The following is a 14,468-nucleotide window of genomic DNA, read 5'->3' as shown; positions in this document are numbered from 1 at the left end:
ACCTATGGAACTCTCCTTGCCAGAGGATGTTGTGAAGGCCAAGACTATAATAGGGTTCAAAAAAAACTAGATAAGTTCATGGAGGATAGGTCCATCAATGGCTATTTAGCCAGAATGGGCAGGGATGGTGTCCCTAGCCTCTGGTTGCCTATTCCTAGCTTCTGGCAAAAAGGGATGTATCACTTGATGATTACCTGTTCTGTTCATTCCCTTTGAAGCACCTGGCATTGGCCACTGTTAGAAGATCAGATACTGGACTAGCCTATGCCCCTGTATTTCTTTACTTTATGCAGAGCATTTACTTCTCTTGGCAAGATTGGCAGTTTTCCTGTATCACATTACACACCCTTTTCTAGGCAAGTCAGAAGGCAACACATTTCAATAGTACAGGAAGCCAGTGTAAAAGAGCCCACTCTCGAAGGCTTTTAAGAGTGTATTGAAAACCTAAATATTATTGTTTGTGCTTAGCATAGTATAGCAATCCATTTAACTACATGAAAATAGAAGTTTAATGTTAACCCAAAAGAGGCTGTTAAGGAAAGTGGGGGCATAGATAACTAAGCATGCAATAATTTGCAGATCAAACTGATGAAGAGGATTCTAAGAGGTAGACTGTAAGCTCCAATTTTATCTATACAGAGAGGAAAGGAAGACTGACCTTGGACTAGGAATTAATCAAATTATAGTAGACACTTGTGTTTCGCAAAGGCATTTTTGCAACACATTTAGTGCCATCTGCTGGATACAAATGTAATAATGCATTTCACTAGGTTGGAATGGCAGCTACATTTAAACAACCAGGGCCAGATTGATTAAGGTTTGGTTTTACAGATGTTGATTTTAAACACTTTGTTTCTGACATAATGAGAGTAGCTTGCCTGCTCTGAGCCAAAAGCTAGAAGGAGAACATAATGAGTACAATAAAAATGTTTTGCTTGTTCACAAAACAGAATACATTCTATTACATATGATTTGCTTTTAATAGGTCAAAAAGAGTCCAAGTTGTCAGAAAAAAGCTTCCGGTAGCCTCTAGAATCTCACCCAATATCACTGTCGTTTACTAGCCAGATTAGCTCCTTCAAAGGGAGATTAATGGAAGGGCGCGATCACAATAAAATGTCTGGGCACAACCATACAAAATAGACAATTAGACTAAAAAAATAAATCAGTCTATCAAAAGGCAATATTGATACGAAGCAATTTCAGCCTAAGACAACTTTGCAAATTCAATAGGCTCTGCTTTTTAGCTAGGCAAATAAAATATCTTAAACCGGTCTTACAAATTTTACTTTAAATCAAAAGATATGGGTAGAGTGGAATCATTTCAACCTGAATATTTATTAAGCCTGTTTTGGTTACTGACAAGAAAATAAATGTGCTTGTTTTACTTAATGTAAGTCAGAGTGATTTAGCAAACAGTGAGCAAATTACCTACCAAAAATCCTTTTTCCTCCACAAAGGAGTCTACTTGACATTTTAGTTTTAGATGTATGTGGCCTTCCAAAGGAGACAAAAAGGGAACCTGCAAAAAAACAAAAAAACCTAACTTAGTTATTTAATTTTGATGCAGCTCAACAGCTTTGTTCCCAGTACAAACAAATCAACAACACTAAGAGATTAGCAAAGAATGGTTTTGACATCTGTCATTGGAAGAGTGGCCCTAAATACCAGGGCCAACAGCCACTTGCTGTCAAAAGTGTTATTGATCTTCAGGCTCCACTTATAAGGGCTTATTACACAAGGGGCTATTCCTGATGAACTCCATGTCTGGATGCTCTTATCTGGAATAAGAGTGCCATATTCCAAATAAGATTAATCCATTCCCAAAGTCTGCACAGGAATAATCAGGAAAAGCTACTCCACTTTAAATTCACATCCAACTTAATCTGAATTAACTTCGCAGTATAGACAAGCCCTTACTTTTCTAGGGTATGAGCAGGGATGCTATTTGTATAGCCATCTAGAAAGATTAATGTTCAAGGTTTGGCTACGTTCACGTAATCTATTGTCCTCAGTATTAGGAGGCACTTGGATGCCATCTGAACTCTCCTTTGCTTACAGATGTATTTAACCCACCCACCCACATGCACACACCCTGGTAAAAGGGGAAAACACCACCACAAGACAATATATCCACCAATAGTGGCTTTTAGCTAAACCTAAAAACCTTGGTTAGAGTATTCATTACAGTTAAGCCATGAGATAATATAGGTTTTAACAGTTGTTTGTATAAACCTATTAAAACATTACCAAGCTAAACTAGGACATAAGTAGGTTCTGTGTAACTAAAGGGTAATTAGAACGCTAAGCCTTGAAACAATTCCATGCAAACATGATAGAATTTAGAAATGAATGAGTCTTCATCATCCCATATCATTAACAGGTCTCTATTTCAGGGACAGATACATTGTTTATAAACAAACCAGCTGTTAAACCTCAAATTTTGCCTTGTAGAAGCTGTTTCTGTAGGGGAAAAAACTTCTTGCAATAAAAGTTGAGTGGTTCACAGAATCTCTCCAGGATTGGAATGATTTGGTAACTCAGAATCTAAGTGTGTTATTTTGAAACATAATATTGTGTTCACTAGTGTTTGTTTTTCATGTTACTGATGAGATCCAACGTATAACAACAAAAAAGCCCATGCTTCCAGCAGATACACCAATATTGAAACACCAGTGTGCTCACTACTATACAAGAAGAGTCCCTTCTCCCCGAGATGACTTTATGTGTATATCAAGTGAAGAAGCATCCAACTGAACCAATGCCATCCATCACAATTGATAGAAATTTTGCCAGTGACTTCTATGAGAACAAGACCAGGCCCTTCATATTTACTGCGTAAGGGTATGTAAAATATCAAGGGGAAAACTCCCTAAATAAGATGACATTTTAAAACATGCTTTTATCAGTAGTCAGAAGTGTTAGCACTCTTTGAATTGAAAAGCTTTTAGGTAGTCGGTATGTTTAGCCCAGATATATAAAGCACATCTGCAGAGGCAAGCGATCTGACCATTTTTAGAGTACTAGATTATCCCAGGTGAAGTGTGTGGTTTTATTCCTGCACTAGGTACTTTAAGGAACAGAGAAACCTTGGCAAATGTATCTTGAGCACCAGCAGAGAGGAGGTCTTCAGGTACCAGATCAGTTTAAAAAAGAAAGACTATTATAGTTTGGAGAGAAAAAGCACTAATGCTGGATTTTTGCTTACAACAACAGAAGTCCCATGGCTCCACAGTTTACTATGTTCCTAGAGAAAGTTACTAAGGCCAGGTCTACACTACCCCCCTAATTCGAACTAAGGTACGCAACTTCAGCTACGTGAATAACGTAGCTGAAGTTCGAAGTACCTTAGTTCGAATTAGTTCGAACTTACCTTGGTCCACACGCGGCAGGCAGGCTCCCCCGTCGACTCCGCGGTACTCCTCTCGGCGAGCTGGAGTACCGCAGTCGACGGCGAGCACTTCCGGGTTCGACTTATCACGTCCAGACTAGACGCGATAAGTCGAACCCAGAAGTTCGATTTCCAGCTGTCGAACTAGCGGGTAAGTGTAGCCAAGGCCTTAGATTCAATCAAACTACAGTAAAATCCACTTTAAAAGTTAGTTTAACCAAGCAGTCTGGCTCCCTTATTAAATTAGAAAGGGTCTCCATAGTGGCAAGAATAACATTTCCAGTGAGGATCATAGCTACCATCTACTTTGTAAATGATAGGAAAGTTATCAAATATAGCTGCATGGCAGCTAATGAAGGCCCTTAATCATGTGACTAACAAGTTGACACTGAGATTTATCAAGCGACTAAGAAGAGTTGGGGACTACTGCCAGCTATTGTGTGTGTGGGAGGGTTCTTTGAGACCTACTCTTGTGTGGGAGAAATATGCTTCTCTTGACAAAGTCTCCCTCAGTGTTGAAGTTTCCTTGAACGAGAGGTAGATTTGCTGGACAACTGCATAAAGAGAAAAAACTCTAGTCCATGATCTTTGGTTAGCTAGCCTGGGACTATCATTAACACTGATTGACCTGGAGCTGCTCTGTAGCTTATGAATACTGTATGCTGACATGGGTATTGGCATGTTGACTGTAGGAATACACTGTTTTTCCTTATAGACCCTAGTAAACTAAACTAGGGTTACCATATGTCCGGATTTTCCCGGACATGTCTGGCTTTTTGGGCTCCAAATCCCCGTCCGGGGGGAAATCCCAAAAAGCCGGACATGTCCGGGAAAATCGGGACATGCGGGGCCGGCGGTGCGGGTGCTCGGGGGCCAGGCTGGCGGAGCGGTGCCCGGGCCGGGCTGGGGGTTCGGGGGCCGGCGGAGCGGTGCCCGGGCCAGGGGCCCGGGTGCCAGGGGCCCGGGTGCCAGGCCACTGGTGTGGTGCCAGGCCGGGGACCGGCAGTGCTGGGCGGGCCGGGGATGCTCGGCCGGGGTCCGGGCCCGTGGCCGGCACCCCAGGGCCCGAGCCGACCCAGGCTGGAGACGCCGGGGGGGGCCAGACTGGGCCGCGCCTCCTCCCCCCACACCCCCCTTACCTGCTTCAGGCTTCCTGCGAATCAAATGTTCGCGGGAAGCAGGGGAGGGGGTGGAGACTTTGGGGAAGGGGCGGAGCCCCGTGGAGTGTCCTCCTTTTGGAGGCACAAAATATGGTAACCCTAACTAAACCAAGCAAAAAAAAAAAAGGGGGGGGACGGGACGCGGAAATTGTTCAAGATAAGTCAAAAGAAAAAAAAAAAAAAAAAAAAAAGCTATCATTATATACACCATAGAATTTGTGGGATGCTAAGTGTTTTCTGATCCCTTCTATCCTACAAGCATAACAGTTAACCTTATCCCTTTGATGGAATTGTGTGGAAAAGTGGAAGTAGGATCACTTGACAGCATTAGTTTGTAAAAAAGGCACACAGTTTTAAATTTGGAAGCTTTGGTATTAAGTAAAAAGCGTTGGTGGCATTTAAACAACTTTGAGTTCTAGCATGCTGGACAGACTGATACTGCAGAGATTTCTTTTTAAATGACTCAGTTGTATTATATTTCACTTGTCAATTTGCTAAGTTTATAGGCGAATCTTTGTAAGTGTCCTTCTAGAAAGATTTCAACTTCGAACTACTGCAGAAGCTTAGAGCAACAGACATGAGCAACATGCACTAGGAAAAGAGTGTCTTAAGTTTTAGTCACAAGCAAGTAAACATAGCAACCTTGTCCTGGAACATAAAGTCCAGTAGCTCTCTTTCCTTCCCTCCATAATTTATCTGGGGAAAAAAAGAAATATGCTGAATGTGACTAGGTGTGAAATGAAGTTTTTTTTAAAAAGCAGCATAAAAACTATATTTGAGTATGTTTCACTCCTCCTGCATTCAGTCTTGCATTATAAGATATTAAGGGCAGAAGCATTTGTAACACCACCCTGGTGGTCATCTAAGCCCCCATAAGGGGAAGTATAAAGCAAATTAAAAAGCAGTTCCGTGCAGTTGAGGGGCAGGACATAGCTAAAGCTTTAAAAAAAAAGTCACATGCTTATAAGCGGTGTCAGATCTCCACTCTTCCTGTATAACAATGTGCATTTATGCTATTGAGAAACTAAACAGCTTAACATGATAGTCCTAGAAGGATTTCTAGGAAATCTGTATTTCCCAGCTTGGCCCATAAACTCATTCAAACACTATCAGATGATCATCATGGCTTCTACAACATACTTTTCCCATCCAAAAAAAGGAGAGTACTCGAACATGAAGCACTGAGCACTAAGGTAAAAAAGACACTACTTCCCCAAAAAAACAGAAGACTCCAATAACCAAATCATGTGCTTAATAATCCAAGAACAAATCCCACAAGAGACCCAAGTCAAAAATGAAAATATTTTTTTTTTTTTTTTTAAATAATAAAAGAGTTGAAGGAAGCATCAAAGGGGAACAGAGTTGGCATCTGAAGCTTGTTTGCAAATCCCTAGCCTGTCATGGCCTATAAAGATAGCTTACTCCAAAAGTGAATTGCATTAAGTTCAATCCTTCTCAACCAGACTTCAGAATGACACTTCAAACTTTATTAGAGAGTTCTTGAAGTAACAAGAGTTAACTTGCACAAATATAAAAAAAACCCCAAACACCACTAGAATAGCTCTTGGCATATAGTAATAAAATTGTTTAACAGGGTATTTACATTGTGAAGGGTCTGTTTTCTCTTTGTTATGCAGTTAGTGTTCACAAATTCTAGAATCACACACTTGTGGAATGTAACTATGACAAAGCTATATTTACACAAGACGAGTTCTACTGACAACAGCTCTCCAGTTTTTAAAAATCCATCATCATGAAGAACATGGATGCTAACCAAAGTTTTAAATTAGTACCTGAATTAAATCTGCATAAGATAACAGATACTCCTGACTATATTTACATGGTAAGAATGTTCTTTGGTGGGTTTTTTTTGTTTAAGTCAACTCCAAATGAAATTCAGTGCAGAGGAATTCAGATAACTTATCAATTGTCAGAAGACACATTAAGTGGCTTATTTCTCGGGTTATGGCATATTTTAAGAATGGTCTATAAACAGCCAATTCTAAAAAGAGCTGCATGAATGAGCTTACTTCTGATAAATTTCATTGATCTAGAACGGATACAATGCATTGGTGACCATATGCTAATGTATCTTACATTTAGCTACAATAACAGTGGTTCTCGGTGCCAAATATTAGATTTTTTTATATTGCAAACCTGTACTTCAGTCCTCTAAAAACTACAGGTGGTATTGTCTGAAAAATAAAGTCATTTAAAAATCTTAAGTAGCAATATTGCCTAGAAACACTAGGCCAGGCAAAATTCCATTCTTTCATAGTAGCACACGGATATCTTTGAATTAGTAGTGAGAAATAGGTTCCATTACCTTGTCCAAAGTAAATTTGGAGTTCCCTATTGAAGACAGGGAAATCTTGTGAGATCCAACAAGTACAAAGTTACTAGTGCGCACAGCATTGGGGCCACTTGGACTGGCCATGACTGTGATGGGTTAAAAAAAATAAATAAAAAAATGTTAAGACAACATAACACATGCAAAATTATATAAGGTGTTGCTGGGCTCACACACTACAATACTAAGCAAAAGATGGAAAGAATGGAAAGGGAAGGATGGTTTTTCTGCTAGCAACTTCTCCCCTGATTCTGCATGAATGGTCTGTGCCTCCTCCCTGTGAACAGCAGAGGCACAGGGCATTTATGCAGAGTTGGGGAGAAGCCATACAGTAGAGAGGATTTCCTCAAAGATAGGAATATAGACATGTGAGAAGCACCAATGAAATGCACCTTAATGATACTTTAAAATCCATTCTTATCATTGGTTCTCAGAGTTAGTCCCAACAAACAAGACTGTTACAAAATTATGTTATGAGATATTGCATCTGTTGAAAGCAACGGAGCCCAATATATGGGTTAAAAAAAGAATAACCACCAAGTGTTAGTTTACTTAAACTTTTCCAGGTGAGAAATGGATGCTAGGTGTTAATTTTGGAGTTGTACAGTAAAATTCAGCTATTCTCAGCAATAACTGACATGGAAACCTGGGGCCAGATTCTCAACTGGTGTAAATTGACAGTTTCATGACTCTCACCAACTGAGAATTTAGCTTGGGATTAAGTACAAGACAATCCTGTTGAGTGATTATTATTGCTTCTGCTACCCTGTTTTAAAGATATTCCCCTTGGTACAAGAAGTTTAGGTTTTGCTTACCTGGTGTAAGGAGGGTGCTTTTCTGGAAAGACAGAAAGATTCATTAGGGAAAGAAAATATAGAGAAATCAACGGATTTTAGAAGCTTGCTTTGTGTAAATTAAGAACAGTCTTAAGTCTAATACTGCACTTGAAATTCTAGATCTCTTAAAAATAAAGCATATGTACTAATTTTATCCTTTTTAATGTATTTAGAATGCTCAGCTAGCACATGGTTATGTGCTGAAAAGTCTTGAGAAAAAGCTAGGTAATTTCGAGTTTCAAGAAAAAGAAGATACAAGCTGTTTGAAGTGGGGAAACAATGTTGTTCAGTATGTGTGAACATGGCCTTTACAAAAGGCAGTTTAATTTCCAGAAGTCATTAGAGTATTACACTAGTACTTACAGTAGTAATAGATGTCAATAATCTCTTTGGAGTAATAACCTATGAAAAACAAGACAGCATGAAGGCCAAGTACATTTCAGATTGCACATTGTAGTTAAAACCAAGTATAGTTTTAATATGTATGATAAAAATGCCATTCAAGTTTTATAGTCTAAAGCAATTCTGACTGGTGATTAATTCTTGTCCTGAGTCAGCCAGATTTGTTTTCCTATACCTAAGACCCAAGGTTGAATAATTCCACTGAAGCATGTAATAAAATACACAGACCAAGAAGCAGAAAACATATGTTTACATTTGTTGAAATGTAAAAGTATCCATTAATTGGGTCTGGACGGCAGGTGTTTTAAAACGAATATCCAAGCCTTCCATTCATGTGCAAATCTTTGGTGCATTTAGCAGCACAACTTGCATCTGTTACTCTAGTAAGTTTAGCAGCTAATTGAAACGAGAATCAAATAATGCATACTATTGTAAGTAAGTGAGTGCCTAATGTTTGTGTTCTTGTATATTGACAAGTGTCAAGTTATAACTTATCAAATGAACATAAATATATTACCTGGGGCTTTGTTTAGTTTAAAACAAAAATACATGAACAGTAATTAAGAACAAGACAAGTCCATCCTGATGGAGAAAGATGCACAACAGATAATTTGTCATCAAAAGCAGATACAGTAGACCAATCGCCAGGAACTAAGAAAATTTTCTAGAAGACTTGACTCCTGCAAACTTTCATTGAGCAGCACTGAAAAGTACCTACTGAATGGTCCTGGTTCTCCCTTCCCTAGACAACAGAAAAACTGCAGTTCCAGCTAACAAGTCAATGCAGTGCTTTTAAGAAGGCTGGTTCCTGGCAAACTCTGAAGCACCCCAGAAACTATAGCACACAGGAGGGAGGTGGACCCAGGATCTCAGACTCTCAGGCTTGCATCAGCTGGAAGAGGGAGAGAGAATCAGACATTCCCTGTGGCAAGTGGCAAGACACTCAAATGTTTTTAATCAGTGAGTTATGAACACAATGAAAGTCCTTCAATGAGCAAAGACTGATCCTAAAAGGTAGGATCTTGGTTCAGACCAAGAATGACCATTATTCCTCCTCGCTCTGCTGCAACCAACTTCCTCAGCAGAAGTCAGAGCTAAAAGAGTTGCAGCACTATTGGGTGCTTTGAATGGATGTACTTCACACCTCCAACCTTGGATCTGTGCAGTTGAAGATTACCACAGAGTTGGCTGGGGGCAGGAGAGAAGAGTGCACACAAGAGGTCTCAAGATCATCTTTATATGGGAGAAGAAGTGAAAACTTGAAGGGAAAGGAAAACTGAAATCCAAAGGCCAACATTTGCAGGAGCTGAGCCCAAGCAAGCCTTTTATGTCCCCTAGGAGCCTAATTTACATAGTGCGGGGGTGAGGGGGAAACAGACAACCTTTTGGTTCTTTGTTTTACATTAGAGGGCTCAACCCCCCCAAAAATAGTTAGCCTTTTTTTTAAGCCACACAAAGTTCAGGTCTCATCTGTCCTAGAAAGTCTATAGTAATCTTTACCAATGGTTAGTCATAGAAAAACGCCACAGTTAAGGTTTCAATCTTTGTTCTATTACAGTGGTGATATACTGCCGCCCTTTCCCCAAAATACTCATTTTCAAAATACCAAAGGTTAACTCACAGAAGTTTATATTTTCCTGAGGCGGTAGAGAAGGGAATGAGCACACTAAGAATCATTACCAAAGAGGCAAAAGTGTCTTGTACTAGAAGAAAGCTTGGAAAGCAGGCCACTTTGCAAAATTGCTAGAAGAGAAAAAACAACAAACTTTCAGACCTGACATAGTTAAGTGCCATGTGAAGGTGGCCAATTCTACTCAGTTGAAGGACTCCAAATAGAAAGAGATTTAGAGAAAGAGAGAGAACATTAAACAGACTGATCAAAAGAAAAGGTAAAGTGATGAAAGCTAAGGATATAGATTTTTTTGTGAATGAAGAAAACTTCCTGGTAACCAAATCAGTAAGAGGAAATTGCATCTGCTTTCAATATTTTCAGAATTAAAAAAAACAAACAAATATACTGTAGCTCAGTTCTTCTCTCCTTGCTTTATATTGCTTCTAGTGTACCTTCTTATTGAACTAGTGTATCAGTTCTTGCGTTTACCTTTGACTTATTTGACTTTTTCCTCTTATCAGCAGTGCCTGTGCCGTCTTTCCTCTGTACCTGTAAGACAAGAAAGCATTTGAGAAATGTAGAGTGCCTGGCTCCCCCAAGTGGCCTTTTAATAAAAAGACAAGTACATACCAAATGGTAAACTTCAACATTTATTTCAAAGGCATTGGACACATCTTGCCTAAAATAAAGAGGGTAGACTACAGTTAAAAGCATTAATAATACCAGTAATGTTTTTAAATAGTTATCCCCTCAAAACAGAATAGTTCACAGTAACTAGTTATTCTGAAAGCAACATCTACAGTAGTCAAAAGTGTTGGGTGTGAATCTAAGATAAAATGTAATAGCAGATATTTTTTATCAGTACACCATAGCACTGCCCTTCCAGGCAAGAATGGTGGTCTGTCAAGTCTTTTCCATCTCTACTATGAACCGGTTTTCAAGAAACAAAGCGTTCCAGCACATGAAAGATTAGAATATTTGAGACTGGAGACTAATACATTGCTATCTTGAGATAGATTCCAGATGTCACAAGCAAAAGAAAGTGAAATACAATAGAACCTTGATTATATGATCATTTCCCCCCAAAATAGAAAAAAGATAAAGTGATGTTAAAGAATAAGTTGATATCCCTTCACATTTATAAACCTTCAGTGCATTGGAAATCTCTTTGCAGTAGTTTGAAGTACAAGAAAGTGATGCAATGCACTGTGCTGCGATTTATGCATCAGACCTTCTTTTATTTTGAGATGTTCACTTTTAGTAACTGATTGAGAGTTCATAAGATAGGGGGTTTATGTACTACATTAGGTTGTATACACTCCCTCCAAACAGTGTCCCATCTACAGCAGGACAAGAGTATGTCCAGAATGCTGATTCAGCTCTCCAGATCAAAATTTACATAGACTACTACCTTTCAGAATAGTTACCTTTACTATCACCTCAAAACAGGTTTCAGTGCCTTGCATGGCTCCTCAGTTTCCAAGGTTTAAAATTTTAGACTATATAGTCACTTTAAACAGGGTTGGCAGAATTAATTTTTATTTTATAATTTAGAAGGATAGTGACATTTAAGCATTTTTTCAGTCAATTTTCAATTTAAGGAAATTATGTGGGGAGGGAGAGATCGGACAATTATTTAATGACAGATGTTGAGATTCAAAAAGTTAATGCTATATAACAATTAAAACAATCAGCATCACATGTCAAAATAATATACAAAATAAATATGCTTAAATCAAACTAAAGTTCTCAAGCAGCATTTTTTTGTTGATTTGTGCATGAATAGTGAAGATGACATTTACCATAAAATTTATCATTATTCTTGGTCTACTTTTTAAAGTAGCATATATCCCATCCTAATCATCCAACTAAACTCACATTATTTGTAAAGAATGCCTTTAACATTTAACAGCTATTCCTCTAACATTTGACAGGTACGTAGTTAAATTTTAGTCCAAAACAGAGTTGTCGTCAGAGACGACAAAAAACAAAAATGGCCAAGTAGAATGTCAGTCATTACAGCCAGTAGAAAACACTCTCTCAGGGAGAGTAACTAACCAGTCATTAAAAAAGCAACAGAGGGTCCTGTGGTACCTTTAAGACTAACAGAAGTATTGGGAGCGTAAGCTTTTGTGGGTAAGAACCTCACTTCCTCAGATGCAAGTAATGGAAATCTCCAGAGGCAGGTATAAATCACTATGGAGATAACGAGGTTAGTTCAATCAGGGAGGGTGAGGTGCTCTGCTAGCAGTTGAGGTGTGAACACCAAGGGAGGAGAAACTGCTTCTGTAGTTGGATAGCCATTCAGAGTCTTTGTTTAATCCTGATCTGATGGTGTCAAATTTGCAAATTTGCTATCCAATTTGCCAATTGTGCCACAGGACCCTCTGTTGCTTTTTACAGACTCAGACTAACACGGCTACCCCTCTGATACTTAACCAGTCATTGCAGATGTCCAAGAGATAATGACAGGAGAAAAACAATCCATTGATTAAATTGTTCTTTATGAAAAAAAGGTTTGTTCCAAATATTTCTAGAAGAAAATACTCATGCCACAAGACCTCTGAATGTTTGTGGAATACAATACCCTTACAGAAAGGTTAACGTTTTAAATTATTTTAGACAAGATTATCAGGTATGTTCTTCTTCAAAAGCCAGCTAGTTGAGTTCTGAAACTGTTTCTTTGTACTTACAGAGTAAACGTTGTAGTAAAAGTAAGAGCGTCTCCATTTAGGGAATTTGCAGTGCTTGCTACAGGAGTTGCTACCATGTTTTCTGCTCCCGATCTCAACAATATTATGTAGTAGTAGTTAGTTGCTTCTGTGGACAGATTTGAGATGATCACTGTAAGTAGGGTCTGTGCACCCCATGGAACAAGGACCCCAAATTCTACAAAGTTAGCTTATTGCATGGCCATAAAAATACCCTTCATTTTCATCCTCCACAGACATTTCAGTCAAAATACTCAATGAATTAAACAGTGATTGATTAATTCTTCTCCACTATGTTCAGGCAGTCTAGCTCTCCAGGCTTCAGCAGTTAAGGGTACGTCTTCACTTACCGGAGGGTCCGGCGGCAGGCAATCGATGTTCTGGGATCGCCGAGAGGAGTACGCGGCATCGACGGGGGAGCCTTCTTGCCGCGTCTGGACCCGCGGTAAGTTCGGACTAAGGTACTTCGAATTCAGCTACGTTACTGGGGGCTTAGTGGGGACCAGGCCTAAGATATGGTCTGGGTAGTTCATGTAGGTCTTACCATGACCTGCTACATGCCAGAGGATGGAGGGGAGCTTGTAGTCAAAATTCAGCAGTTCCTTATCTTAGCTCTACAGGCCTCTCCTGCTGCTCTGTTCTCTGAACAGACTGACTACCCAACCTGCATACTAGCTTTCTCTGCTCCATGGCTCATTAACCCTCTCCTTCCTGCCTATATCTGTAGAACAATGAAGGAGTATATACGGTCATCCTGTTAATTCCCCTTGTGGGGAAAGATACAGAGTAAGAGGCAGCTGCAGGCATATCTGAGCAGGGCAAGGAGGCAAAACAAGAATCTTGGGTATCTGGCTGCAGCAAACAAACTACAGCAAAAGTGCTCAGTTCTGTGGCATCTTGGAAAAACACCAAGCCCCACAGCTGCATACAGTCCATAGGACCCAAAATGAGATGACTGGAACAGTTCTCTCAGAGGCATCGGTTCAGGCACTTAGACTCAGACAATGGTTTACACTGTTCACATTTGAGGTTCTCTTCAACAATAGAGGCAGAACACTTCCACCAAAAGAAATGAAAGCTGAGATTTTGAAGCACAATTATGGCAAATTCCACAATTGTGCAATACGATGTAGGGACCTGACTGCAAATGAAATGCAAAATGAAAAATGGTTTTGACCAATTTACACAACACAGTTGACAGAATCACTAAAAAGGAAATAAAATACAGCAGCATGTTTGTAACACATGGGGATAGAAAGCAAGTATCACATCGGATATGTGTGCATCCACACCGCCAAGATTCACATTGGAGAACGTTAACTGAATTCACATTTTATATTTTATGATTCATTATATGTAAAAACAGGCTGTTTAAAAAGATAGTTGTATATCTCAGGCAGTCAGTAAGAGTTACTAAACCAAATCTGGTCCTCACAATTTAGTGCTGCAAAAAAGTAGTAACACATTAGAAACCACTGAAGTTTCTGGCAGTATTACATAAATCACTGACATTGGATAAAGCATGCTGGTTAATGCAAGCTTGCAAATGGTCAGATTTAACCACCACTGGGCACAGGAATTTCAGGTTTTCAAGTGTTTGCCGCAAAAACCTTCAAAAAGTTATTAAGCAGATATGATTTTAGTTTGGCTAGATGAAATATTGCTCCTTCAGATCCATGTTTAACAAATTCAGATCTTAACTCTTTTCAACTCATTTGATTTAGACACACCAAGCAGAGAGATGACTTCTTTTCAGAAAGAGTATTTAATTATTTTTTAATTTGAAACATAACTATTCCTGTTTCTCAGCAACCCTAGTTGAAACATGTACTGAGCAAATTTTTTTTTTAAATAATAAAGTCCCTCAAATCAACATCCACATTGATACAAGGCTAATACTAGATATTAGTCCAAAAATTCATACAGCAAGTTCAAACAGCACAGAAAGTAGAGAACTAAAATCCAAGATTTTTCCCCAATAAATCAGGGAAAACTACAGGATCAGG

At 39.1% G+C, this 14,468-nt stretch overlaps 1 protein-coding gene across 4 annotated transcripts in view; it reads right to left on the bottom strand.

The window, feature by feature from the left end:
* ANLN (anillin actin binding protein) overlaps positions 1–14,468 on the bottom strand; it is a 41,360-nt gene that overhangs the window by 7,345 nt on the left and 19,547 nt on the right. The window contains exons 15-22 of one of the 4 annotated variants that reach the window (XM_034761203.1): positions 12,445–12,571; positions 10,382–10,430; positions 10,241–10,300; positions 8,101–8,139; positions 7,717–7,738; positions 6,878–6,990; positions 5,194–5,247; positions 1,436–1,522 (exon numbers count right to left, since the gene is read on the bottom strand). In XM_034761203.1, coding sequence (XP_034617094.1) covers positions 1,436–1,522; positions 5,194–5,247; positions 6,878–6,990; positions 7,717–7,738; positions 8,101–8,139; positions 10,241–10,300; positions 10,382–10,430; positions 12,445–12,571 — 551 coding nt within the window. The remainder of the gene's footprint in view (positions 1–1,435; positions 1,523–5,193; positions 5,248–6,877; positions 6,991–7,716; positions 7,739–8,100; positions 8,140–10,240; positions 10,301–10,381; positions 10,431–12,444; positions 12,572–14,468) is intronic. The other 3 variants (XM_034761205.1, XM_034761204.1, XM_034761206.1) reach the window with 3 other exon arrangements.

This window comes from Trachemys scripta, chromosome 2 (assembly GCF_013100865.1).
Source record: "Trachemys scripta elegans isolate TJP31775 chromosome 2, CAS_Tse_1.0, whole genome shotgun sequence".
NCBI classification, from domain to species: domain Eukaryota; kingdom Metazoa; phylum Chordata; order Testudines; family Emydidae; genus Trachemys; species Trachemys scripta.
Note: the sequence above shows the minus strand (reverse complement) of the source record. Positions and strands in the feature narration are given on the sequence as shown.